Source organism: Pogoniulus pusillus, chromosome 6, assembly GCF_015220805.1.
Source record: "Pogoniulus pusillus isolate bPogPus1 chromosome 6, bPogPus1.pri, whole genome shotgun sequence".
Taxonomy (NCBI): domain Eukaryota; kingdom Metazoa; phylum Chordata; class Aves; order Piciformes; family Lybiidae; genus Pogoniulus; species Pogoniulus pusillus.
In genome coordinates, this window is record NC_087269.1 from 14,516,870 (window position 1) to 14,544,008 (window position 27,139).

The 27,139-nt window shown below is 52.3% G+C and overlaps 1 protein-coding gene and 1 long non-coding RNA gene across 2 annotated transcripts; both read left to right on the forward strand.

Annotated features, from left to right (window-relative positions):
• The first annotated feature begins 10,161 nt into the window (after positions 1–10,161).
• LOC135176464 (solute carrier family 2, facilitated glucose transporter member 5-like) lies at positions 10,162–18,236 on the forward strand. The gene is given in 13 exon segments (XM_064145605.1): positions 10,162–10,198; positions 10,201–10,373; positions 11,264–11,362; positions 11,778–11,938; positions 12,020–12,144; positions 12,410–12,555; positions 13,140–13,272; positions 13,646–13,833; positions 13,961–14,071; positions 15,222–15,323; positions 15,919–15,994; positions 17,612–17,739; positions 17,966–18,236. Coding segments are annotated over 13 exon segments (1,719 nt in total). The 3' UTR covers positions 18,206–18,236.
• Positions 18,237–22,511: 4,275 nt separating this feature from the next.
• On the forward strand, positions 22,512–25,685 carry LOC135176465 (uncharacterized). The gene is made up of 3 exons (XR_010302668.1): positions 22,512–22,738; positions 24,595–24,712; positions 25,463–25,685. It is a non-coding gene; the product is annotated as an uncharacterized LOC135176465 (long non-coding RNA).
• Positions 25,686–27,139: the final 1,454 nt, after the last annotated feature.

The following is a 27,139-nucleotide window of genomic DNA, read 5'->3' on the forward strand; positions in this document are numbered from 1 at the left end:
ACTGCCACAAGAGGAAATTGGGGCACTTCATCTCTAGGCTGGGGAAGTTTTAAAAAGGCTTTGTTAACACCCTCCAAACTTGGAGCTTGGCAGATAGGTTTTTTTTTCAAGTGTTCTCATCAATTTCACTTTGCTGGGGAAGCAGTTGCATTGTTTCTATTGCTTGGGTGCACTTTTTTCTCCAACGAAATTTACAAAGAGCTGGGCCAAGAGTTCCCAAAGAGCAGTCCAGAGGGCTTACATCATTTTGATGATAGCTAAGATAGAAAAGAGAGTGATGGAGTTACAGTTTCTGGGGAGTATCTAGTACAGCAGTGGTGCTGAGCACTCTGCTCCCTGTATTTTCATTGAGCCTAGGGACTACATCAGTTTTAAAGAGTGTCTTGGAGTGCTTGGTGGCACTCCTGCTTTCTGTTTGGACTTAAACAGGTTAACAACTCAGTTCTGTTCAGCTAACACTGACAGTGTGACTTACTTTTGCAGAGTCCTGGAAGTTCAGAGTCACAATAAGTTCATCCATACTTTTGGCACTACTTTTACTTCTAGAAAGGCTGTTTTGGATTTCAGGCTGCTCTACGTATCAGCCATAGTGCAGTCCCAAAGCCAAAGTGGCAAGGGAGCAGAATCAAAGTTTACATCCCAAACTTTGCTGAGTTGAAGTTCTGAGTCTTAATGTTATTTTAACACTGTTCTTCCAAGTCCAGTCAGTGCAAGGTCTGCAGTGTGGTTGCCTATCAGTACACTTTTATATGGCTTTGGCTGCAGTTGTATTCCTCAGTTTGGTCATCCTCTCTGTCTTGTGCATTTAGGTTAGAAAGCAATGAGGCTGTTCCTGCAATCTCTGAAGGCTACAGAACTTCCTACTCTTTTAATGACATCTTTGTGAGCAGCACCTACAAGGACACATTTTAATTTGCTAGTTTAAGAGATCTAGGGAGAACTGGAAGATTGGCTGGCCAAACAGAGATACCACCCCATTGCAGGCTGTCCATGCTGCTGCTCTGTAACTTCTAAGCACTGTTGGGTTGTCAATGGTACCACAGTTTGAACTCCACTGTATATTGCTGTTTAAGGTACAGTTAGTGAGCAGCAGCTGAAATCAGGTTTTGGCACACAAAAAAACTTGGTGCATTACCCTCAAAAGGGACTGTATCTGGGTACTCAATGCAGAAGGGTGAGGATTCCTAGCCCGCTCCCCAAGCTGTACAAATTTTCTGCTAGCTAAGAAGGAAACTGAAGTTAACTGATCTAACTTGAACTTGAAACTGCCACAGCCTGACATTTGGTGGTGTTTATTTGCACCCAGGGAGGAGCAGTCTGGTAAGTAGATCTCCCAGTGTCAGGAGAAAGTGGCTTTTTCAAACTTACCCCCTCCATACCCTTAGGATATGTGTGCATGTGTGTGTGAGTGTGCAAGAGTGCATGTGAGAGAGAGGTTTCAGCATGGACTGGATGGATAATCCTTCAGCCAGGTTGGGGTAATTGCAGAGTTTCTGATAAAAAGAACTGGAAGGTGCCTGCTGAAAGGAGATAGAAAGAGACTGGATGGAAGTGTCTGTGGGCTTTACGTGTTGCACATCACTTTGAAACGAAATTAAATACCTCTGCTGCATAGAGATTGGCACTTCTTCCACAAGTAGGAAGCTCACTCTAGCCTTCCCCTTGGACTACGGGATGGAAAGTACTGGAGGTGTGGGATACTCAAAGCAGGACAATCTCTCGTGGCCACACCATCTCCTGCTTGCGACTCCCTTGCAATAGGGCACAGTTTCGCTACAGGTGTTTCTCATCCTTGGAGGAACAGAGCTGGCTTTAAAATGAGCAGATAGAAAATGGCATGAAGAAATGTGCAGCAAGAAACCCACTGTGGCTGTCTCTTCTGGAGCAGCTCCCTCTGCTCCCCGTTAACGTTCAGAGACAGACGCATCTGCTTTTGGAACAGAAGGATTCAGGTAACAAGTGATCATGAGGAACGTGGAAATACCTTACACTTGTTTCTAAACTGGAAGCTGACTTGGACCACCATGCTTTACCTACCCATCAATTGCTCCTGCTCCAAAGGATCCTTTTTTCTTACTTTTTTTTTTGTTTTAACACTGAAAAAGCTGGAGAGTATCATGCACATTTCTCTTCTCCCTGCCACATGTTTCTTTCTCAGTCTGAGTAGAGCTGAAGGCTTGGCTCTGAGGGTTTTGGCATCCTAAGTCTGATGGGAAGCACATCTCCCAAGTTAGGTTCTTTGCCTAACTTTGTTAGCTTCCTTTAATACCATTTTTTATCTGCTTTTTGCAGCTGATGATTTCTAGATTCACCTGGGGAAGGGTATTTGGTTTTGATAAATCACAAGTACTAGTTCTACCTAGCTAGCAAAGCAGACAAGAAGGAGCAATGAGCCTTTCTACTGCAGGCTTGCTCTTAATTGTGGGAGGAGAGCAAAAGACAACCTAAATGGTTGAAAGCTAGAAGGGTGTGCAGGGGTGGAAATGGATCTCTATGGAAGTGGGGACAGTCCTAAAAATGCATCTTTTGGCTCCTGTAGTTGACTTCAAAAAATAGAGGTTTTCTCTGAAAACATCAAGAATCATCAGGATATTATCAAGTAAGGCCTCCAGCTTGTCAGTTGATGCCCCTTTTAGGTTGTTCTGGAGGCAAGAGAAGAAAGGGATGGTCTAGACTACACTTGCCAAAAGAATGAACTTTGCCAGGGTCTCCAAGTGGCATGCATGATGCATCTGATATGCTGAGCCTTGCCCTATTGTTGGTCCCTCTGAAGCAATAAGCAGAAGCTTCCCAGAAGGAGGGGGGAAACAGCAAGTGACCCATCTGTCCCCAGAGGAGATCTTCATATGAAATCCCTCCGTCCTCCTGCTGACAAATCTCTACTGGATTGACTGTCATGAAGGGACAACAATCTTTCTCTCCCCACTTTTCATTCAGAAACTCACAGAAGCAGCAGGTTCCCTAGGTGTGTTCCTTCTCTGCAACCACAGCAGCTGAGGAAGAACAGCTGCGTGCTGAGGCTGAGCATTTGGTCTCCTCCTTTCCCCCCTCACCTTTTTTTTTTTTTCTTTTTAATGAGATATAGCCAAATTACTGACAAATGCCCAAAGCATCTCTCCTGGGGTGGGCTTTGGCACACTGATGGAATGAATTGTCCCTTATCTTGTTAGAAAACTCTTTGCATGACTCTGTGCTTGTTCCCAAAGACCCCCAGCCTTCCAGTCGTTGTCCAACAAATATCCCATGGGAGCTGGCAACACTGGCTAATCCTTAGTGATGTTGTGGATGCCCCCTCCCTGGAAGGGAAGTGCTCAAGGCCAGTTGGGTGGGGCTTTGAGCAACCTGATCTAGTGAAGACATCCCTGTCCATGGCGCAGGAGCTGAAACTAGATGATATTTTAGATCCCTTCCAGTCTAAGCTAGTCTGTTTCTATGTTGGTACTCTCAAAATCATAGGGATGCTGATGGACATGAATGTAAACCAAACCAAATTCCTAGATGGATCCCTTTTTATGTTAGCCAATTGCCATAAAAGATAACCTGATTTCAGCTCAAGCAGGAGCACCAGTGCAGCTGTGACCAGAAAACTAAGTGTGAAATACCACAGAGCAGCTCTGCTGGTACCTGTATGGCAAATAACTGTTTGTTGCCTTTACCAGCAAAATGTTTTAATCTGCTGACACTTCAAGCACAGGTTTACATCTGAGCAAAGCTTCATGTGCAGAAGGCAGACCAGCCTAGCCCAGGCTATCTGCAGTGGCTTTTACAAGAAGCCAGCTGTGAGGATTGAGGAACAATTCAGAGTGAAAATCTGGAGCTGCTTTTGAGCATAAAAGGTTTTTTTTCCAGCTGCTTTACTTTTACTGTATGAGGCATTGCAGGCATCAACCTGGACACAGTTTCAGCATGGCAGAGAAAGAATTTTTACCTCAGCAGAGTGTAACAGATCTCATTTCTCCCAGTCATTTGACATCACTACCTTTAGGGGAGCTGCATGCCCGCCAGACCAGCCTATGCTGCATCACTCCTGCCTGCTCAGGCTGAGGTGGGTGTAGAAGGGGAAGAGTAAGAACATGGTTTCTCCAGAGTTTTCTGTTTGTTACCCTGCTATATTTGTTATCTGGATTCTTAAGTAATGAGTGCTTTGAATTTTGTGATTATGTTACGGTGATGTGTAGTTAATGTACTAATGTTCACTTGAGCTAGGATCATGGTAACAGTGTGTTGGGTTTTTTTGTTTTGGTTTGGGTTTTGTTTTTTGTTGGGTTTTTTTTTTTCTCAACTGTTCTGAAAGTAACTTAAATACAAAGATTAAGCTGTGAATCTCTCCTGTTTTCCTTGGGGGGTGAAGGGCACAGTCAAAACATCAAGCCTGTTTCTTCCTCGAGCCCCTTGTATGCGAGTCACACTTCTGTCACATGTGTACTGCACACAACATGCAGTGCCAAAAGGTGGACAGCTTTGCCCCCAGCCCTGGGTAGGTGCAGCTTCAGAGGACACACAAAGTCTGTGGTCCCACCTTGGAGCTGCTGCTCATTGATGAGTGCAGCATAAAAGACTGTTGTAGCAGTTGGAAAAGAAAAAAACCACTTATTCCTAAACCCACAGCTTACTTTTTGATCAACAAACTCTCCATTCATAGCCCATGGCCTCTGGCTGGGGCAGATGAGTCTGCCCTGTAAGCCAGAGGATGGATGTGACTGAAACAGAAGAGCTGGAGCCACCCTGCCCATTAAAAAAAAGAAAGAAACTAAACAAAGTGGAAGAGAGAAGCTATAAATGCTTGCACCATTTTTTTTTTCCTGGGTACTGGTGCAAGATGCTGGTAGGAGAAGCACAAATTTGTTTTATAAGCTAATCAGAATCCTGCTGTTCAATAATGAGTGAGTAATTGACATATCGCAGCACCACCATGCAGCTGCGTGGCTGAGGATGCTGTCATGGTTCTGGCTCGCTCGAATTTTAATGCAAGCACCCTTACCCTCAGAATACCTTTCTCTTAAAATCTCCCCTCAGATAGCAGCCTCCAATATTTCTGTTTAGCTTAACAGCCGCTTTTAAAACTCAGGCCACCACAGTTTTAAGATCCTGACTCCTGGGGTGGTCAGAAAACAAACAAACCCTGCACTCCTGCCGTCTCTCTCCCTGCTGGCTCTATTCTTGGGAGCCAGCAGGGGACTGGAGATTGCAAAGGCTCCCGCTTTTCTGAAGTGCTGGGAGCAGGATTCCCGTCACATCCAATTCCCATCTCTCCTTGTGACTGAGTTCCCAGCAGCTGCGTGCTTTGTTTGGCAATGGCTTGGGTATTTTATGTATGTTTGCATATATATTTACATATATTTATGCCACTTCAGCCTTTTCTGTTCCCTCCCTGCTCTTTGTCCCCATCAGATAACAGATTGGGAAGAGGAGTTGTAGTGCCAGGTTTCACCCATTGGTCTGTAACACAGGGTGCAGCTTGGTGTAACGCCAGCACGCACGATTGAGACCCTTCACCTTTCATACTCACAGTCCCAGGTCCCTCTGTGCACCCAAGCCACACACTTACTACCTAGTCCTATGAGGAAACAGGTTCTCTTGAGATGTTTCTAGTTTTTCCTTAGCTAGTCATTCCTCTTCTCCTTGATGCTTAAGGAAGAGGATTAGAGTGTTTATTCCAGATTTCTAGGACTAGGACAGTGCTGTGCTGCAGGGCACAGGCTTGAAATCTTCATCCAGGATTTCTGGTATCTCAGAACTTAGGAACTAAAGAGAATCTTTGAGGAAGTAAAGTGATCTCAATTGTAAATTTCCACTGGAAAAGAACGAACACCAGACAGCTTATCTTAAATGGATTCGCTGGTTAATTACCCTTTCTGTTCAAAAACATGTGCCTTATTTCCACTCCAGATGAAAGGGGAAAGCAATGTTAACCACAGCTTCAAATGAACAGCATCTGATCAGCCTACAGCTTTAAAATGAAAGCTTATGTTTGGGAATATTATTAGTGATAGTATTTAGTATTACTATGTGTTGTTAACATTTAGTATAGTGTAATAATAATTACACTACTAATACTAAATAGTACTTGAACACTGTTGAGAGTGTAGCAAGGTAGTTTTTGGAAAGAGGAAACTCTCCAGTTTACAGCTGGTAGCCTAGAATTAATGTAACCCTTACCAAAACTGTTCAGGGTAAAGTCAGCATTTGGGTGGTGCCTCTCACATTGGAGAGGTTTAGGGGTGGTGAGCTCTTGGCAGAGGGAGGCATTGTGGCTAGGGAAACAAGCCCTGAGCGGAGGGAGAGACATGCTCCAGCGCTGCCAGTGATTTCTGCCTCTGAGCTGTCCCACTCTGCTGGCAAGCCAATGGGTAAGGCTGCAATTGGCTCCAGCAGCGACCTGGCCCCAGCAGCAATCCTGCCATGCAGTGGCAGACTAGTGAGCGTCCAGAAGGATGTGGAAATGATCCAGCATTTGGTGAGACTAAGATGCCATTGGTGGGCTTGAGAGCCTGGTGCTGTATATAGCTGTCCCTGCAGATCAGAGAAATCCCCAGTGCCCAAGTGGCTTTACAGCCAATACACACACTCGCTGCCCAGGGCACTGTCCCAGGAGGAAAGCAGCTGGGCTGTGGAGAATTCTGGAAGAGGAAACTAAGATCCTACTTGTGCCAACTATCCAATGCATATATAACCTATGGGCCACAGCCATCTGAGGTCTCAGTCTGTCCTCTTTGCTGGCTGATCCTTGTTGAGAATAGAGGAGGAACGTCTGATGGACAGGGTTGTGATGCTCTTGCTAACAAGTGTATGTGTGTGAATGCAAGCCCTAAGAGAGCTCAGACATGTTCATTGCGTCCCCAGAGGACACTGTTTATCACCAGTGTTTCCTTCCCACCATCAACTTTGTCTCCAAAATGCTTTGCTAGCATGCACCAGACTAATACAAGCAGCTGGACATCTCCAAAGCAGCAGGAAGGTTGCTGACCTGTGGGGCTGATCTGTTGGGGACCACTGAAACTATCTAGGGATATGAGCAGGAAAATTTGGGCTTGGAAAGGTCTTGTGCAGATAAACAGCCTTCCTGCAGCTGGAGAATGGGATCAGAGGGGCTTTCTAGTGCAACAAGGCAGAGGCAGCAGACTGAGCAGTACTTTTGCTAGGGACACCACTGACTTTCTTCTGAAAGCCACTGTGGTCTGCAGAAGCTTAAGGCCTCGGTTAGTGTCATGCAGCTAATGTGTTCAAAACTTCCATGCCTGGAGCACCCTACTGGTATTTGCAAAGGCAGCTCAAGGTAGGTTTCTTCTGCAATGGGAGCAGTGAGGCAGGGAGGCTGCTGGACCATCTGAAGTGTCAACTCCAAAAGGGCAGCACCGACAAACTGCTCTGACCTTTCAAGCTGCAGAGATACCTGCAAGCAGCTCTGCCTGATGTGCCCATGCTGCCAAGTTCCCTCTCCTCCAGTGCAGGGAAAGGGGTCAGTGGCTGCTAAGCAATGCATCTTTTTGCCTACATTTATTTGATCCACTTACTGCTTCCCAACAAGAGGCAGCCCTGAAGACCGTGTCATCCCTGAGGGATTTCCATCTCATCTTGGGCAAAGGGGTGGAGTCTCTCAGAGAGTCTGCCCTGCTGCCACATTCCTCAGACTTGCAGAAACCCTCATACCATTTTTTTTTTGCAAGTGTTTTTTGATGTCTGGTGTGGGGGTTGGGCATGGCTGGCTCATGGATGTCAGTGCCTGGCCCTGGGGAGCTGGGAAGGGAGGCCAGAGGCACCAGGTGTTCTGCCACTGCAGCACATCTGGCTCTGTCCTTCTACACCAGCTCCTTGGGGCAGGATGGATCTTGCCTCTGCCCACACTGTGGGTAACTCAGCTCAGCTGCAACCCTGCACAGCATCATGCCATCAGCTCAGGAGACATCTTCTGGAGAGTATGGGGCTCTCAGCAGCATCCCTGTCCTCCTGGCCTTGCCCAATGCCATTGTTCTGTGTGGGATGTGTGCTTGAACTGGCTCTTCTTGGTGCTTTGCCTTTCCTGGTCCTTCTGGGTTTCTCTGCATGCCCCAGGTGCTGTATGTCAGTGCCTCATGGAGAGGAAGCATGTGAGCACCTCACAACGTGGAGCACTGAAATGGGGACAGGCCCAGTGCTGCATCTGGGGACCAAGACATCAGCAAGGCAAAAGTGAGATGGGAGCTCTTGGGAGTGACAGTGGGGATGGATGGTTTGTGGGCTCACAGTGGCTTTTCTGGCTAAGAAGGGAGTTTCAGACAGGGAGCCCTTGCATGGAGGAAGGGGAGGAATGGGGGCACCTGTAAATTGCAGGGATGAGCTTCCAAGCAGCATAGAGCAGTGGGTGTTTCTTGCTGGCACTTGCTCCATGTATGTTACCTTCATGAACTCATGTCACAGGAGTGTCTCCACTTAACTCACCTCCTTGGTGACCCAAATTGGGACCCCAATTCTCCCTGCACGTGTTTTTCCCTTGTACATCTGCTGATAGTCCTCTGTTCCTGGTATCCCAACCACTGATGGAAAGTGATGACAGTAACTTGGATTTACCCCCTAAATCAAGGCACAGGCCACCCTTGTGGCCTAAAGCAGCATCCTAAGCAGCATCCTGAGGATATCTCTGCCTGGTCTTCAGCATCAGGCTGTGTGACAAGAGGGGTGCTGTGGCTGTGGAGCAAAGCACTGAGCTTGGGTATAGGTAAGGCCTTCAGCACAGAGGGTCTGGGAAGCTCCAGGAGAGTTTTTAGGTGGATAGTTGTTGACATGACTCGAGATGGCTGCTGCTGTTTCACCCTCCCCTCTGGCAGAGCCTACCAGACTGGACACATTGAACCCCCCGGATGCTGGACCCAGAGATGAGCCATGTGCCTGGGTGACTGGAGTGAGAGCTGACTTGGCTTAACGTCCTGCACTGGGTTTGCTGCTTTGCCCTGTCTTAGTGCAGGACTTGGGGTGAGTCCTGGCGATGTTCAGGGCTGCCCTGCAGCACTGCAAGTGCTTTGGGCAGGGCTGGTGCCTGCAGGCTGCATGTCCTCCTCCTGCTGAGTCATGATGGGCTTGTCTAAAAAATGGATTTACGACCCACTACTCTGGGAACAAAACAGGATCATCACCCATGGGACCATAACTCCCTGAAGGTCTCCTGCCACTGTGGCCCTGTCACTGCGATCGCTGCAGCTGCCCAGTGCACCTGCATGAAGGTAAAGGTGATGCCCCTATGCAGACGTGGAGAAACAGAGTCTGAGCAAGACAGAGAAGCTCTTGAGGAGGTGCCTGGGAAAAGCTGAACACCAGCAAGTTGGGAAGGGCTTGTAGCTGGGTGAGAGAGAATAGTGCTTTCCGGGAGAGTTGGAATGGGAGGGCGTGGAAGGAGCAGCCAGGAGCAGAAGCACCCTGTGTAGGAGGATGAGGCGCCCAGGCTCTCCATTACCCAGGCAGCCTGGTTCAGGTTGGGCATGGCAGGCCCAGAGGTGCTCATGCCCACGGGGCTCTCCCAGCCCTGCTCCTCTCTTCCCTGTCCCTGCGTGACTCCTTCACACTGTGGAGCCAGCCTGTCGAGGCCTGTCCCTTTGAAGCCCTTGGAGCTGTTACCAGTCCTGTCTTAGTGGGGTCCCCATCCTTTCAACTGGCTGTTCTGCAAATTAAGAGTTTGCTATTAGGCTGCTAATTAAAGGCACTTCATTAACAGCAGGGGAGGCAGCTCCTGGCCGCAGCAAGATTGGATTCCTCTGAGCTGCCATGAGCCGAGCCTCTGAGGCTGGGAGCTGTACCCCTCTGTGGCTGGGCACAGCAGCTGCCCCGCGCCTTGGCCAGGATGGTTGCCAGCCTCCTACCCGAGCTGCAGAGGATGGGGCAGGTCAGCCCCACGCGTCTGACAGGGTGGAATAGGGTTGGGTGACGTTGGTCTGCTCCTTCGCCCCCCGCCTCGGGGATGATGCAGGGATGCTATCATGCTTGCAGTCCCCCGGGCCACCCCCTCTTTGGAGGGGATGTACGAGGGCTCAGCCGTAGCGGAGCATTGCATGGGTGTTCCCGCTGTCCCCAGACCTGGCCACAGCCCCTCAGCGGGCTGGGCAGCCCGGAGGTGCCGACCTGCCTCTGCCCCTGCCCTCGGCGATGGGGGCAGGCCTTCGGACTCCTCCTCCGGCCGCTCCGGCGCCTCCAATGAGCCCCGGGGGCACCCAGGCTGCTTGCCCTGCCCTGCCTTCCCTTTCCTCTCTCCTTCCTTCTTCCATCTAAAAATGGGAGAGAAGAGTCAAGCTGCTGGATTGGAGCTGCTTTCCTCCCCCCATCCTCCTTCTTCCCTCCGCTCCAGCTGCAGCCTCACCCCAGCGGTCGGGAACGGGACCCAGCGGCCCGGCGGGGACGTCATTAGGGTGAGCTCTCTGGGGGCCGGGGGGGGCTGCCCCATCCCCACTTCCCGCCCGCCCTTCGGCGTGCCCCTCCCTCACCAGCCCCTGGCCTGACACCATCCCGTTTGCTTTCCCAGCTGAGGATTCCTGGTGGGATTAGTAGGGATTTGCTGCGTGTGAGCCGGGAGCTGCTGAGTGCCACGGATCCGGCTACCGTGCCGCGGGGGCGCGGGGAGCGCCGGGCTCTGGAGGACGGGACGCGGGGCAGCACCTGGGGCTCGCAGGCTCACCCTGCCCCCAGCCGCGCTCCTGTCGCTGCGGGGCCGTGGGATGCTTATTGCTCCACCTGAGCCAGCAGGGCGCAGCACCCAGGGGGGGTTCCTGCAGCTAGAGGTGACCTGGATGGGTTCTGCTGCACATCCTGAGCCTGGGCTGGGCTGAGCCCCTCGGGGCTGGGTCGAGGCTGCAGGATGTCGCTCCATAGCGATTGGCTCCACGTAGCGAGGTTCCCCCTGCAGCTGGAGGGAATGAGAGAGGAGCTGGTGGGGCAAAGGTTCAGGAGGTGGGTGCATGCAGCGTTTTGGGAGGGCTGGGACCTGCCGCGGGGAGCTGCACCTTTCAGTGACACTGGGTCCCTTAGAGTGGAGGGCATTAGTGTGGCAGCTCACAGCAGTGTATCTGGGTGCCCCATTCTGAGCCCCTTTGCCCGCTGTCCCCTCCCAGACCTGCTACAGGGGTGCCTGGGTCAGGCAGCCAGGACAAGCAGCCTGATTTGGGCCTTGGCCAGGGTAAAGCCTCATGCCACAGCCACGAGACCAACCACGGGGAAGCTGGATCGGATAGACTTGGTGCTGGGTGCTGGGCATGGCATGATGCTGACTAGGACTGTGCTGATCCCTCCTCTTTTCTCCCAGCACCTCACCTTCCCACTGCTGTCGGTCACCCTCTTGGTTTCCTTTGGCTCCTCCATGCTCTATGGCTACAACCTGGCTGTGGTGAACTCACCAGCAGTGGTAAGGGATGTGCAGCCTCTCTAGGAACAGGAAAGGACTCTGCATACCTTCCTAGGAGGGTGGAGGGACTGCTACCCACCAGCTCCACATCCAAGTGCTGGTGTTTCCTTCTGTCAGTCACCCACGGAGAGTGGCCTGGGGAGAGGCTCGGGAGGGACACGGGAGCCTGCATTCATGTAATCTCCCAAGACTGAAGGCAAGGGCTGGAGAAAACTGCCCACAAACTCCTTGCTCCAGCTCTGCCTGTAGCATTTCTTAAGTTGCCCTTAAACCCCTCTGGTGATGAGGCTGGCTGAGCAATCAAACCAGCACATCCCAGCCATACCATCATATCCTGCTCTGCATTTGCAATGTTGTTAAACCTTTGACGTGGCCTGCCTTCCCTCATCAGTTGGTGTCTCTCTCTGCCTCACAGCACATAAAGGCATTCTACAACACCACCTGGGCCCAGCGATATGGGCATGGGCTGGCCCCTGGCCTTCTGACCCTCCTCTACTCCCTTACTGTCTCCATCTTTGCCCTGGGAGGGCTGGTGGGCTCCTTGCTGGTGGGGGTGCTGGTGGACCGATATGGCAGGTGAGTGAGTGGCATGGGACAGGATGGTCAAGTGAATGGGATGGGGCTGGAAGAGCTGCTCTGCTGCTTGTGTCCTGCTAGGAATGGCACACTGAGCCGCAGCACTTTGCTTGTCCTCCTGGCTGGTGGCTTGATGGGCTTCAGTAGGAAGCTAGGATCCCTTGAGATGGTGATCATCGGCCGCTCCATCACAGGGCTTCACTCAGGTAGGTTGCTGCCTAGGATAAGAGGTCCCTTCCTCATAGCTCAGCCCCCTACAGCCTGTTCCCAGGGGGCTTGAGAAAAATTCATGTTCCCCATGGCTGCAGGCTGTGCAGCAGGTGTCTCCATGGGGCAGACAGGGTCACCTCCCTGGCCATGGTGTCCTCACCATGGATGGTGCTGGGCATAGGAAAAGGCATAGTGATGGTCTGGCTCAGCACCCTTCTTCCTGCTGCCTCTCCCATCTTTGTCCCTCCTGTCCCCATCCAGGTATCTGTCTCAGTGTGGTGCCCCTCTACCTGGGAGAAATCGCCCCCAAGAATCTGCGAGGTTTCCTGGGCCTTGTGCCCAGCATCTTCATCTGCCTGGGGGTTTTCTTTGCACAGGTCCTGGGCCTCCCAGAGCTGCTGGGCAAGGTGAGCACAATAGCCCAGCCCATACTGTGTCTAGTTCTGGGCTCCTCAATTCAAGAGAGATCTTGAGATACTGGAACATGTCCAGAGAAGGGCGACGAAGCTGGTGAGGGGCCTGGAACACAGCCCTGTGAGGAGAGGCTGAGGGAGATGTGGTTGTGCAGCCTGGAGAAGAGAAGGCTCAGGGCTGACCTCATTGCTGTCTACAACTACCTGAAGGGAGGCTGTAGCCAGGTGGGGGGTGGTCTCTTCTCTTAGACAACCAGCAACAGAACAAGGGGACACAGTCTCAAGTTGTGCAGGGTGGGGTATAGACTGGATGTTAGTAGGAAGTTCTTCACAGAGAGGGTGATTTGCCATTGGAATGGGCTGCCCAGGGAGGTGGTGGAGTCGCTGTCCCTGGAGGTGTTCAGAAACAGACTGGATGAAGCACTTAGTGCTGTGGTCTAGTTAATTGGACAGGGCTGGGTGCTAGGTTGGACTGGATGATCTTGGAGGTCTCTTCCAACCTGGTTGATTCTATGATTCTCTGCACACTGGACTCAGCTCTTACCTTCCCTGTGACATGTCCCATTTTGACTCCTCAGGACAGATTCTGGCCCCTTTTCCTGTCAATAGTGGTCATTCCTGCTTCCCTCCAGCTTCTACTGCTGCACTGCTTTCCTGAGAGCCCGCGGTACTTGCTGATAGAGAGGAATGATATTTCTGGGGCCACCAAGGGTGAGGAGCTGTCTTGGGGAAGAGTGGCTCTGGGAGGTGCTTAGCACGGGCCCAAATTCTCTCAAGACCAAGGTGTATCCTCATGGCATCCTTCCACACCCAAACCTGACAGGCCACCATAGTCCTTATGGCTCAGCCCTTCTTGTCCTACCCCAGTTGCACCATGTCATTTCCACAGTGCCCATCATCATAATGTGAGGCATCTCCTCAGTTCCTATGGATGCACAGCCTCATGGGTCAGGGGAAGGCCCTCAGGGGAGGCTGAGTCAGGGAAAAGCCAAGCCCCTGCCTCTACCTTGTGCCTACCCATGAGTATCCATCCTCTACCCTGTGATGGGGAGACATATGCCTGTGACCTCCACTCTCCCCACAGCACTGCGCTGGTTCCTGGGGACACCTGATGTGCAGGATGTGATCGAGGAGATGAAGAAGGAGCAGCAATCCCTCTCCTCTGTGAAGATGGTCTCTGTCTGGCAGCTGCTGAGGGACCACTCCGTCCGCTGGCAAACCCTCTCAGTGGTAGTGGTGAATGCTGGCATGCAGCTCTCAGGGATTGATGCTGTAAGTCCTGCGGTGGCTTCACTCCAGGATCTGGCTCTGCAGAGGCTGAGCTGAGACCTGGCAACTCATTGCATCAAGTGCCCAATGTCTCTGTTGGTGGGCTTATCATAAGTCTTCTCCTTGTCAGATCTGGTTTTACACCAACACCATCTTTGAGAATGCAGGCATCCCTGTATCCCAGATCCCCTACGCCACTGTGGGCACCGGTGCCATAGAAGTTGTTGCTGGGCTGATTGGGGTGAGTGATGGATGGAGAGATGGACACAGCCTATCCATGTCACCTCCTCGCATCATCAGACAGAGGGGGCTGCTTGGACCCCCAGATACCATCCATTTTAACGGCACAGCCACTTCAGTGGAGGGCAGAGGGCTTGGCAGGGAAATGAAATGGAGAGAAGGGATGAGAGAGGCTCAGTCTGTGGAGTTGTATCTGGGAGGAGCAGGAGAGTTTTGAGGTAAGTGAGCAGCAGGGAGCTGAGGCCGATGTGAGATGCCAGGTGAAGAGCAGGTAGGAGGTGATGGAGTGGGGTAAGCGGTTCCCCCTGGTTCAAAATGTAATTGTCACTCTGTTAGCAGAGCCACATGTCCCTGTCTGCCCCGCCCCCAGCCAAACACTGGCCTGGCCCCAGGCTAGCAGCCCAAGCCCCCCCAGCCAGACCTCATTTAGTTGGAGAGTTAGCGCTGGGCCAGGCAGATTTATGGCCATCGTCCCATCTGCGAGTGTCACCCGGGGCCAGCCTGAGCCACTCGGCACTAAATCCGCTGCCTGACAATTAGAGAGATGGATGCGGTGTGGCTCCGCCCAGAAAGCCAGGACTGCGTGGGCACTGCTCCCCTCTCCACATAGCTCAACCCACGGCAAAATGGGGCTCCCTCATCACCCCCTTGCCCCTCTGAAGGGTCTCCCCTTCTTCCTTTCTACCGTCCCTTGCCCGTGGGGCTGCCGCAGCCCCCCCAGCAGCCGCCCCCTCCGCCCCCACCTTGCAGCTCGATTACTCGGGAGAAGCCCCGCAAACAGCCCCCGATGGACCTGCCGAGATTGGTTATAAAATTACAGGCATTTGTTCTGCTGTCAATACCCTGCCTGCTCCAGCCGCTGCCGCGCCGCCGCGCCCGGTGCCCAGCCCGGCTCTTCTGCTCCGCCTTGCTGCCCATGCGACCGCAGGACCAGTCCTGAACCTGCACCCTGCTGCATGCTCACCCCAGGACCCTGGCGTCCTTGCTCTTCTCATGCCCCAACCCTGGAGCTCTGAGCTGGGGCTGCCCCCAAACCCAACATGCCACTGAGAGCATCCTTCTACCTTCAGCTGGATCTTGGGTGCAGGATGTGACCACACCCTGATAGGGAGCTCACCACCACCCCATCAGTCTGTGCTCTCCCTCGGCAGTGCTTTACCATTGAGAAGCTGGGCCGGCGGCCTCTCATCATCACTGGCTTCTGCACCATGGGCATCTGCTCGGCTGGCATCACTGTCTCCCTGCTGCTGCAGGTAGGATCTGGCTACCAATGCCTCTCACTCTGGGCCTCTGACATGCTCTGAGGCTGGAGCCCTGGGTGCATTAACGAGGGATGGGCACCACTCCAGGGCAGGGAGCTTGTGTGGGTGAGCTGATGCTTCCATGCAATGTTTTCCCTTTAAAGGAAAATTCAGTATGAAGAATAAAACAGAAAAAAAACCCAGAAACAATCAAAACAGAAAACCCACATGGAAAAAAATCTCATCGCTTCTAGCAGATTTTCTATGGAAATAGTTGTCCCAGGAGAGGCAAATATAAAATGCTAGTGAGGGAAGAGACCTCTGCAGAGTTCTGCTGCTGCTACCTGCTCCCAAGGGATGCTCCCAATGGTTCTGGGGACATTTCAGCATCACAGGTTGCTGAGCTTTGCTGAGGCTGACCCTCAACAGCTGTGCCTCACACCAGCCGTTGCTTGTCTGCATCTCTCCCGTGTGTCCTGCATGGCCACTGTCCCCAAGGGCTGCTGTCAAGCTGAGGGGCAGGTGTGGAGCCCTATCTGGGGATGCTGGGTGCAAAGTTCAGGGCCATCACCTCAGCAGCATCCCCCAGCCTTGTGTCCCCTCACAGATCACTGTGCCCTGGATGCGCTACGTTGCTGTCACCTGCGTGGTTGGCATCATTGCTGGCTTCTGCATGGGACCAGGTGGGTCTAGGGCTAGCGGGAGGGAGGTGTGGTGGGAATGGGGCTATTGGGTGAGCAGACAGCAGCAAGGTTTGCAGGCAGGTGGCAGGATTGGCACCTTTTGCCCTTCCCTATAGCCAGGTTCTGGTTTATTTTGCTGCACCCTGAAAGGAAGACTCCACTTGTAGTGCCTCTAGCCCAGATATGTCCCCAGGACACACTCCACCTCCTTTCCTTCATCTGCTTTTGAGCCAAACCTAGAGGAAGCCATGGCAGCCTTTCACAGACCACTCTGGAGGTGTCAAAAGCCCCCATTGTGGTGAGACTGAGCATCATCCCATGCCAAGTGAGAGACTGGGCTCAAGAGTGAGGAGTGAAACCTGGACTGGTTTACCCAGTTGATGTATTAGCAGTGCCGTTAGCAGATCTATAATTCATCCTCTGCCCAGACTTTACTCACTGTAATTACATCTTTAATTAGGATTTTAATGGCTCATTGTTCACAAACAATGATGAATAGGAGTTTTAAAACCAAAAATATATATCTCTATTCTTGGCGAGCTGTGAGTAAGAGTCCATCAGGGGCTCCACTCCTCCCTCACTTCTCAGCACTACTTTTTTCTTTCTTTGTTCATCCTTTCCCTTGGAGCACCTTCTAGAAAGAGACCCCAGGTAGTGAGACCTTGAGTATGTCACCACACCAAACAGTCCTCTGTCATGTCCCCATGAGCCCTCAGATCCCTCCAGCAAAAGAACAGTCCTGGGACCCAGGGTGGCTCAGTGGCACATGGTCGGAGGGTCTGAGTCCGTTCAGGAGAAGCAGCCACAACCTGGGGCATTTTTAATGGGCAAGTTGGCTTGGGTAAGTCATTCTGGTTTTTACTCTTGTACGTGAGAAAAGCCATCTGGGAAATGGCATTTTGGTGTCCTGTGGGAAATGTTGGTACTTGCAAATGTGGTTGTCTCATTCCTGCCTATATCAGTTGCAGCGTCCAAGCCTTTAGCTAATCAATGGAAGGAAGTGGAGTCGCCGTCCCTGGGGCAGTTCAAGGCAAGGTTGGACATGGCACTTGGTGCCATGGTCTAGCCTTGGGGTCTGTGGTTAAGGGTTGGACTTGATGATCTGTGAGGTCTCTTCCAACCCTGATGATACTGTGATACTGTGAAGCTTTCCAAACCATTTGATTAAGGGAGGCTGGAAAGGGCATTATGGAGGATACCAGGACTATGTTTCTCTAGGGTTGTGATCTGTGTGAGATTTAATATATCATCAGCAAGGCAAATTGTTGTGAAATGAGGCTCCAGGTGAAATGTTCCACCTTGATTTTGACTCAGTCTGAAACTTTCCAGTCAAGCACTTTGTAAAACTGATTTCAGCACCCAGCAAGCACAGCTTGTATATGGAGGGCAACATCACCCACCCATGGAGGCGAAAGCCCAAAGGGAGACCACAGACAGAACAATGGTCCAACCATCTCTGTGGTCCCCATCTCCTCCAGCCCTCCCAGCATCACCATTTTGACCCATGGGTCATGCTGGCTTCCAGCCCTTTGTCCACAGAACTGAAGGAGCTGTTGACCCTGGAGTACCTGAGGCAGCCTGTCCCACATACCCTTGATCTGTCCCCTCCCACTGCAGCTGGTGTCCCCTTCCTGATGACAGCTGAGCTCTTCACACAGTCACACCGTCCAGCCGCCTATATTGTGGGGGGATCCCTCAACTGGCTCTGCAACTTCACTGTTGGCTTTATCTTCCCCTTCTTGCAGGTACAGATCTGGAGGGGCCATGGGAGGAGGAGAGGGTGGACACATCTTACTGCTCCCCTTGGACAGGGTGTCAAACTAGGCTTAACCCAAGGGATGTTCATGCTTCTCACTTAGCTCAGTGCTGGCCAGAGCTAGCTCAGGGAGAGGTGACATGAAGGGGACACTGACTTGGGTCATGCCCACTTTGGGGGTACCTGCCCTGTTCCTGCTCTTCTGTTGTTCCCAGATGTCAACTGGTGCCTTTTGCTACCTGGTCTTCTGTGGCATCTGCCTGCTGGTGGCTCTGTACATCTACCTGATCATCCCCGAGACCAAGAACAAAACCTTCATGGAGATCAGCCACATCTTTGCCACACGCTGCTCCTTCTTCTCCATCCCAAATCAGCTCACTGGGATGATGAAGCTCAATGGCTATGGGGCCTTGGAGAGCAGCTCCCTGGAGGGCTCGGGGTCCAGCCTGACTTGATCTGGATGGGATGGTGAGGCAAGGATGGTGGAGGAGGCTCAGAGCTGGGGAGGGAAGTAGGATCTCCAAGCTCTGGGTCTCCAAGGACGTCTCACCATGCTGCAGCCTGTGGCGAGGATGAGCTCCGATGATGCAGCAGGCTTGCACCAGCTGCTGCACATTTCCTCTGTGCCAGAAGAGATACCCTTGAGCCATGAGGGAACTTCCTGGGTGCAGGGGTTTCACATCTCTCCTGGGTATGGGAACTTGCCAAGAGCTGCCCACACAAGGTGTTTAATAAAGAGCATTGCCTCCAGAGCCATCATTTAGCAAGTTTAGCCTGAGATAGAAAAAAAACAGAAAACATGGATGGGTTCCCCCACCCTGGGTGTTGGGGAGGAGCAAAAAGGGATGAGATCCTTCCCTGCCTGGCTAGAAAGGTCAAAGTTGTCCCACATTTTCTAGGAAGGGTGGCCAGGATGACTCTTGGGCTCTTGTGTCTCGTCTGGTTTGGTCATGTAAACCCAGAGGCTGTCACAGAAGTAACATGGAGCAGCTCGAAGCTGAGGGTGACTACCCAGCCACTGTGCCCCTCCACAGCCAGCTGGAAACCGTTTGCCACCTGGACTCGTGTGCCGACCCCATAAAGAGTGCTCCTGTGGAACCCTTGCACTTAGGCAATCTGCCACAGAAAAAGGTGTCTGGGGTACACCCATGTCCCTTTTCTGCACCCCATGAACTGCTGTGACCCGCAGGTACTCCCCATGGCCAACCTCTTCCACATCTCTTCCCTGAATCCTGGAGACTATGTTGGAGGTGGTCCTGTGTTCCCAGAACAGCCATGGGCATGACAGCTGCATGACCAAGGATCTTTACAGCAGCTCCAGAAGCACCATAGGGTTTGGAGCTCCCAAGACAGCAGATCCTCAGGGAGATAAGGTTTGTAAGGAAACCACAACATTTTGCTCTGACCAGAGGTAAAAGCCAGGCGATGGGGAGGGCTGCTTGGCCAAACCCCTCCTGCTGACACAAGGGTGGTTTATTTTGTTGCAAACGATGAAGTCCTCTTTTCTCCAGTCGCCGACTCCGTGGTGGGCCCATAGCTTGCACGTTTTGTGCTCGTGGTTGCTTGGTAAGGAGTCATTCTTTCTGCATCACTTGGCAAAACCTCGGGCTGCCTCTGGGTGAGGAGTGGGCACTGAGCCCATGGAGATCAAGGCTGGACCATACTGGGTTCCCAATGCCCAGCCCCAGCCTCTCCATGCCCAGAAGCCAGCTTGGGGCTCTCCTGCATCTCGAGCTGTTTAGAGGACATCAGTGTAAGTGGGGGTCATGGCTCCACAGCAGCAGTTGCTTCCCACCCCAGCTGCCTCCCGACTCAGCTGCTCTCGGCAGCAGCACAGAGCGGTAAATATGTGCAGCATTACATATGTATAATGGAGTGTAAATAACCCCAAAAAGTGCATTGTAAATAGACTCCAAGTTTATCCTTTATTAATGAGGCACTGAGTGCCCTGCTGTTTTAGAGCAGCGAGACTTTCATAATATCAAAACCTAAATTACACTTGTGTCTCTCATTCCCGGCAAACGACAGCATCATTTCAGGCCTCTTTGCCACTTGTATTTATTTATTCTGGTATTTATTGATCTCTCCCACCCAGCATGTGGGGCAGCTTGGAAGATGCCCCCCTGCCCTCCACGTAGGAGGCAATGGCCCACCCTAGGAGCAGCCCTTCCCCCTCCCCCCACCCCATCCCAGGGTCCTGGCACAGCCAAGGAGATGGAGTTTTGCCATATGGCTGAGGGCTGCTCTGTATTGGCTGCTGAGATGGGGCTGACTCGGGAAATGTGGGGTCAGGACTCATTTCTACTAGGGCTTCAGGCACTATCAGAGCCAGAAATGCCCTCTTTCCAAGAGCTAGAGGTCACTGGCAATATCCTATAGCAGCTTCTGGGGGCATTTGTCCCAGGGGTCCCTTTTGAGGGGCACACCCATCTTCCTGCCGACAAAACCTGGGAGAGTGTGAGCCAGAAAAGCCCATGCTCATGGGACACAGCTTCTCATCAGCTTTTTCTCTAGCATACTGGGACAGGATCCCTCTTGGGGGCTGTCAGTTCAACCTGTCCCCTGCTGCTGAGCTTTTGCTTTTGCAAAAGCAAGATCTGAGCTTCCTCTGCCCAGAGAGGCATTCCCAGCCCCTCCACTGAAGACTTTGCATGAAAGACATGGCTGGATGAGCTCCGAGCTACTTCCCCATGTCCAAACCTGCTTCTCTGTATCCAAAGCGGCTTTCTGGGTTCTGGCCTCCTAAAGCAGTGGTTCTGTAGCTCTGTATCCTCTATCAGTGTTCAAACTGACCTTGAAAAATTAAAATTTGAGACAGCATGAAGAAGAGCCTGAGAAATTACTCTGATGCTTGGAGAAGCTCCTGATCCTCCTGCAGTTTGCAGAACTGAAGATGAAGGTGACTTTCTCCCAATATGTGACTTCTCTTGACGTACCCAATGCTCAAAGGTGAGTCAGTTTAAGCTCTGATGAATACATATGGAGGGTGGGAACTCACCCTGGCCAAACTGGAATGGAAAAGAAGGCCTCAGTTTGAACTCTCTAGACACTTTGAAACAGGGTCCCCAAGGTCATGGCCTCTCACTTCCAGATTGTGCAGGGAAGCTCTCCTGGAGTGTGCCTGGTTCAAGGTGAATGGTCACATGCTGACTAGGAAGCTGATGAATGCTTGCAGCACACACTGCTGTCTGTGTCCTCAGGCCATGGGCCAGACATGCCAAGGAGCCTTCATGCCCTGCCTGTCCTCACAGTCCCTACAGTTCCAGCTGGGATGGGCTCCTGGGGCATGGACTCTGCTAATGACGGGGACCTGGCATGCATCTGAGGTTGAAATGTTGCATTAGGTTCATCAGCTGTCCTATTAGTGAACTGTCCCTGTCACCACAACTAGGCTTCCTTCACCCCTCCAGAATCTCACCTGACTATGAAGGCTCCATCAGGGACCACCCTTGAGTGTGGTGCATTTTCTGCATGCTCTGAGCAGGATAAAAGCTCTGCTCCTGTCTCCTTCACTGTGCAGAGAGGGGAGCTGGAGCAGCATCCAGCTGCATCATGGGGGTGGGTGCAGGATTGGTTCCTGCCTCTTGACTTACCAATGAAGGAGAAGTTCTGGAACCAAGGTGGTTTGCTGCTCAGTGGTACCCAAATCTACACTGCATCATCATGCTCCAGCCCAAAGCAACTTGTGATGTGGTGAAGATCTGAACCCTCAGCACAAGCCCTCCTGAGTCAGACTGGCACTGTTGACCCCTTAAGGGCAGGTCAGATTCTGCACACATTCCTCATCCATGCTTCCACTGAAGCAGCCACAGGAGTAGGGTGCTGGACACAGGAGGCATTGCCCAAGGGGAGGCTAGTTTGCAAACACCCCCTGTGTCAGCCCAGGATGCTCACACTGGGACACTCCACATCCTCCCAGCTGCAGCCTTGTGTATAAACACACTTTCAATAGCAGCATGGAGGGAACAAAGTGGGAACAAATCCTGTACCCTTCTCTTTGGGTACAGGATTTGCCTTGCACCAGCCCCTCTACCCACCCTGCACCATGGGAAGTGAGCATCACAGCAGAAAAGAAGCAGCAGCAATGGGGTAGAACATGGGGAAAAAATGAAACAAGGAGCTGGGACTAACACCTCCAAGCCAGCCAGCACTGGACCCACAGGTGCTGCTCGTGGCAATAACTGCCAGAACTCAAGTGACCTGGAGAGCAAAAAGGTTGCAGCCCCAAAATTAACAGCCCCCCCCCTCCAGTTTTGACACAGAGTAGGAGGCCCTCTGCATGGTCCCATGACATCTTCTTCTGGGAAGGGTAATTTCAGCTGGACAAGGTGATTTCATCTAGGAATGGAGCCTCTTGCTGCAGGAGTCCTCTCAGAGAAGGAACAAGGATGTGGTGGTGGCAGGGTGCCTGTTCCAGGTGCCACAGCCCCATGCACACCCCTGTGATGGGTAACCTGGATCACTTCTGGCCAAAAGTCATCCCACAGCAGAGTCTCCCTGGACTGAGCCCACAGCTCTCATCTCATTCAAGTGCAGAGCTGACTCTAGCCAAGCCTTTGGTTCAGACAGACCCTGGTCAAGAATCCTTTTGCAGAGAAAAAGCTGAAATGGGCAATTTGGGTGAATTTTTAACTGTGGTCTGGGTAACAGGCACTCAGCTGAAACCCAGCACTCCAGAGGGGTGCAGACCATTGGTTTGTCGTTTTGTTTTTTTTTTTTTTAAGCCTAAAATATTTCCTTAGTATCAGCCCAAACCCCTCAACCTCTTGGGGATAAAAAGAGGGAAAAAAAATATAGATGATTAATAACTTAAGGGCATATTTGGAGGAGGAAAGAAACCGTTCGTTAACCTATAGGAAAACAAAGTTAACAATTCTGTATTGAACCCAGCAGGTCCATGGGCAGTCCTCTACAGGAGCAGATCTCTGCAGCAGTGCAGGGTGCCAGAGCTGGTCTGGGTGTGGGTGCTCTGCATCAGAGTGGCCAAGGTAAGTTTGCCCAACGTTGGGGTGGCCGAGGCAAGGGTGCCCGGCTAAGGGTGCACACCAGCAGATGGCACTCCCAGAATTTATTGCTACAGCAAGCTGCCTCTCGGAGAGGCAGTCATGTAGGAGATGTCCTATTATATGGGCAGTTGACTTTAATAGTCATTGTGTGCTTAAAGCACAGCAAAACAACAGTGGGGGAAAAAAAAAATCCCCACTCCACTTGGATGGCCCTTTTCCCCCCAGCCCTGCTAGTCTATTTGTACAGTAAATTAAAAATATGAATCACTTCTCTCTACTGCCTCCCCAAACACTCATCCTGTCAGGCTCTGTGTTGTCTTCATTTGTATTACCTTAATTTAATGTTAATTATGTTCTTCATTTACAAAGAACAAGCATTTACACTCCCTGTCTTGGGATTTTCCACACTCACAGTCCCCACGGGCCGGGAGGAGAATGGGAGCAGTAGAAGCGGCAGGGCTAGGGAGGGGGCTGTTAGCATGGCCACGGGAAAGGGGGGGAGCAGGGATGGCACCCCCCAAAAGCTGGTAATGATGAGTGCTATTGCCTTTCGATTTATGAAACCGCATCCCTGCCTGCGCTTAAATCTCCCCCAATAAATCCTTTTTAAAAGGTCCTCAGCCAATGGAGGGCAGTGATTTATGGGGGGGGTGGGGCTGGGGTGGAGGGAGGGTTAGGTGGCAGGGTTTGCTGCCACGGGGGCCGGTGACCTGGACAAGTGTGTCACAGGGCTAGGAGTCCAGCCACTGCCAGGCAGTCCTGAGAAAATTTCCCAGCTGTCAGCAGACCTGTCGGATGCACATCCCGGGCTGAGGAGATAACCTGTAAGCAACAGTGGGGGTGAGGACCACAAAGCCTTTGCTCTGTCTCTCGGTTTCCCCACCAGTACCCAGGGATAGTTATCCACTCCCATCTCTACCCATCCTAGACACTCCTAATTTGGTGACAGCCCCAGGTGCTGGCCAGGAAGCCAAACTTGTTGGTGCAGTAGTAGCAATGACTTGTGGTTGGGGAGGGTGTGTGAGAGTGTGTCCATGCGAACACAAAGAAAGGGCTCAGGTCTCTAAAAAAGCCACATCTGTGCTGCTTCGAGGCTAACTGGAATATTTTAATGAGAGAAATCAGATCACTTGGTTGATCCAAGTTAATCTGGGTAAATTTCAAGTAGTGTGTGTGTGAGGTTCCTAACCCATTACAACATCTTCTCCCAAACCTGAACCTCCCATGCACAGAGCCTGTGTTTGGAATGAGGATGGACAGGAAAGAAAAAGAAAAATAGAGAAAAACAATGAAAGCAGGCACCAGGAAGGAGATTTCATAGGACATCTTGACAGCCTGCCCCTGTCTGGCCCCTGGGGTGGGGGTTGAGGGAGGTTATGCTCTCTGTACAGCCACATTTTCAAACCTCATGCTCCCCCTTCTACTCTGAGGAGGGTTTGAGGGTTACCAATGCCTACCATGCTCCCTGACAGGGCTTTGTCCCTTTGCACCATATCCAGCTACAGGTCCACAACATCAGAGATTTCTCCCAGGACACCTGCAAATTGAATTGGGCAGAGGAAGAAGCATTTTGATCCCTGATTCTAAATACCCTGGCCCAGCTGCATCAGTACTCCTAGAGTCACTTTCTGATGTGTTAACAGGGGTTGTACCAGGACTCTGCAGGAGCTGGGAGGACAGTGGGTAGAGCTGGCTAAGGCACCCAGCCCAAAACCCTCCCAGACACCCCACAAGTTAATAAAAACAAAAAACAACTAAACCAAACCAAACAAATAAAAAAGGAGGGGAAGGAAAAAAATAAAAAGGAATTCAAACTTTCCTGTTCTGTATGATCTCAGGAATCCCAGAAAAGCACAGGAAAGAAAACACTCAGGGTGCCTGCCACGCACCCTCCACTGCCTGCACTCTTTATCATCACCACTGCCTGTTTCCATAGCAACTGCCAAATATTATGGGGTGAGTATCTGAGTCCCCCTCACTGCTGACTCGGCCCCAGAGCCTGGGGCAAGTCTCCTCACTGGCTGCTTATGGCAGAGGTCACAGATTTGACCCTCTGCCAGACTTCTCCTGTCCATGTATCTCATTTGCAGTTGCAGAGCCCTACCCCAATACCAGTTTGTGGGGTGTTCAGCCCCCTTCGCTGAACTCCACAACCCACCCCACTCCTGCCCTTGCAAGTGATGAAGCAACTCCTCCGCAGAGTCACCTTCTCCCCATCTTATCCTGCTGCCACGCAGAGCTAAGGCCACTCACTTTGTGACCCGATCGGCTCAGATACCTCCCACGGGACAAAGCGTGCCCTGGCAGAGAGGTGACCATCTCTGCCATCCTCTGCTGGCCATGCCCGTGCCCTCCCTGCGCGCTCCCGCATGCTCTCCCTTATTAACAATGACCTTTCCACCTCTCTCGCTACCGATTCCCCAGTCCCAAATAACTTTTAAATGGGTTTCAGGAGCTGATGCGCGCTCCGTTAAAAGGCCACCGCATGGCACCCGCCTGTCCCCCGGCGCCGCAGCCCTCCCCGTCCCCACGCAGGGCCACTCGCACACACCACACGCTCGCACTAACATTTTAATTAATGACAACGGCCTCTTTTTTTTTTTTTTGTTGGTTTTTATTTTTTTGTTGGTGGTTTGGTTTTGTTTTGTGTCCCCCCCCCCCTCTCTTTTTTCCTCCCCTCATAAGCACTTTAATGTGTGTTCGCAGCCCGGCTGATCCCCACAGCCATGGAAATATTAGGTTGACGGATGTGGTCTGTCGCCAGCGCTCCCTCAACGGGTCTGCCTGTCAGCTCGCCGATGATGACATTAACACGGGAAGAAAGTGATGACAAATGCCCGTTATCAGGGAACGAGGCCTGTGACAAATCGCACGGCGCCTTGCGAGCAGCCCCATTACGCTGTAATAAAAAAAGATGGATGGCTCAGCGCACCGGGGCCCCGCGCTAATGCGATTTCGCCTGGTCTCTCCGGGTTCTAATTAAGGCAGAAAACAGAGAACGAACGGGAGGCGCCGGTGCCTGCACCCCGCACCCACCCCCCGGCAAAACACCCTGCGGCCATGGGTGCTCACCCTCGGGGAGGATGGACTCCAGCTGTCCTGGCGCCCCAGGGCTTTGGAAGAAGGGTTTGGTGGCGATGCGGTCAAGAGAGGAGGCGCAGATGTCTGCGGGGCTTGCGGCAGAGGTGGGGGGTTGATGGGGAGGGGACCTCTCAGGCTGCCTGTCCCGCCTCTGCCAGATAGGCTCAAGGCTCCTCCACCCGGGGCAAAGGGAGGAGGAGGGGGACACGGCCACCGTCAAGCACGTCACACGCAGACAAATGTCACCTCCACCATCTGCTGCAGCATGAGACGCGGAGGGAGGGAGAGCTGCGTGGCAAAGAGGGACCAGGATAGTGTCACCTCGGGAGGAGCCTCGGCCGCTGTGGAGCCGGGATACCAACACCGGCCACCGGGCCCTGCGGAGACAGAGAGGAGGCGGCCATCAGGATTGGACGGGGAGGGGGGGGGGGGGGGGGGGAAAGGGGGCTAAAGGGCACATAAGGGGTCTATAGGACTCTTGGGAAGCAAGGATTTGCTTTGGGATAGGACTAGAGGAAGGGAAGGTCAGAACCCCCCACTTCGGGGAACATAGCACACCAATGGCTATGACTTTGGTGGCAAGGAGATGGCCACAGCTGCCAGCAAGGGTGGGAGAGGTCCACATCCAGCACCTGCTGTGGAGGAGGGGGCTGTGAGACCCCGTGTTGGGTGTGCAGTGAGGATGAGCACAGCATGGCCTCAGGACCAGGGCTGTTCACGAAGGCGTCACTCCCGAAGGACCATGCAGCTCCCTGCTGATACCCAGACATTGCAGCCAGGTGTCTCCACACTCTCTGCAGAGCTCACCCACTTCCAGTGCTCCTGCAAGGAGGTAGGTCCAGTCCCTATCCCCGCCTCTGCCCACCCTACATCCTTGTCCCCGCACAGGTCGTGAGAGAGGAGCGGGAGCACTGCCATCAGGGCTCCTCTGCGAGGCTGGATTCAGCTCTGCCGGCACCTTGCAAGACAAGATGAGAGGCCCACGTTGGTGGGGCTTTGCCATCTTCTTTATAAAGGAAGATCCAGGAAGCCCCCAGCCCTTACCAGACTTAGTAGCAAGGTGATGTCCCTGCACTCACTCTACATCCTGCAGTGCAGTACACCACAGGGCTGCTGCAGGTCACAGCTGGATCCAGAGTGTGTCACCTACCTTGTGCCAGGCAGGCTCAGGCTTTCCATTTGTTTTGCTTCGTGGCATCCATCCCCACAACATCAGGCAGAACACAGCGAGGCACAGGGAGTGCATGGTGCAGGGACATGCCAGGAGCTGTCATTGTCCTTGGGTGATGGAGGAAGGGGCTT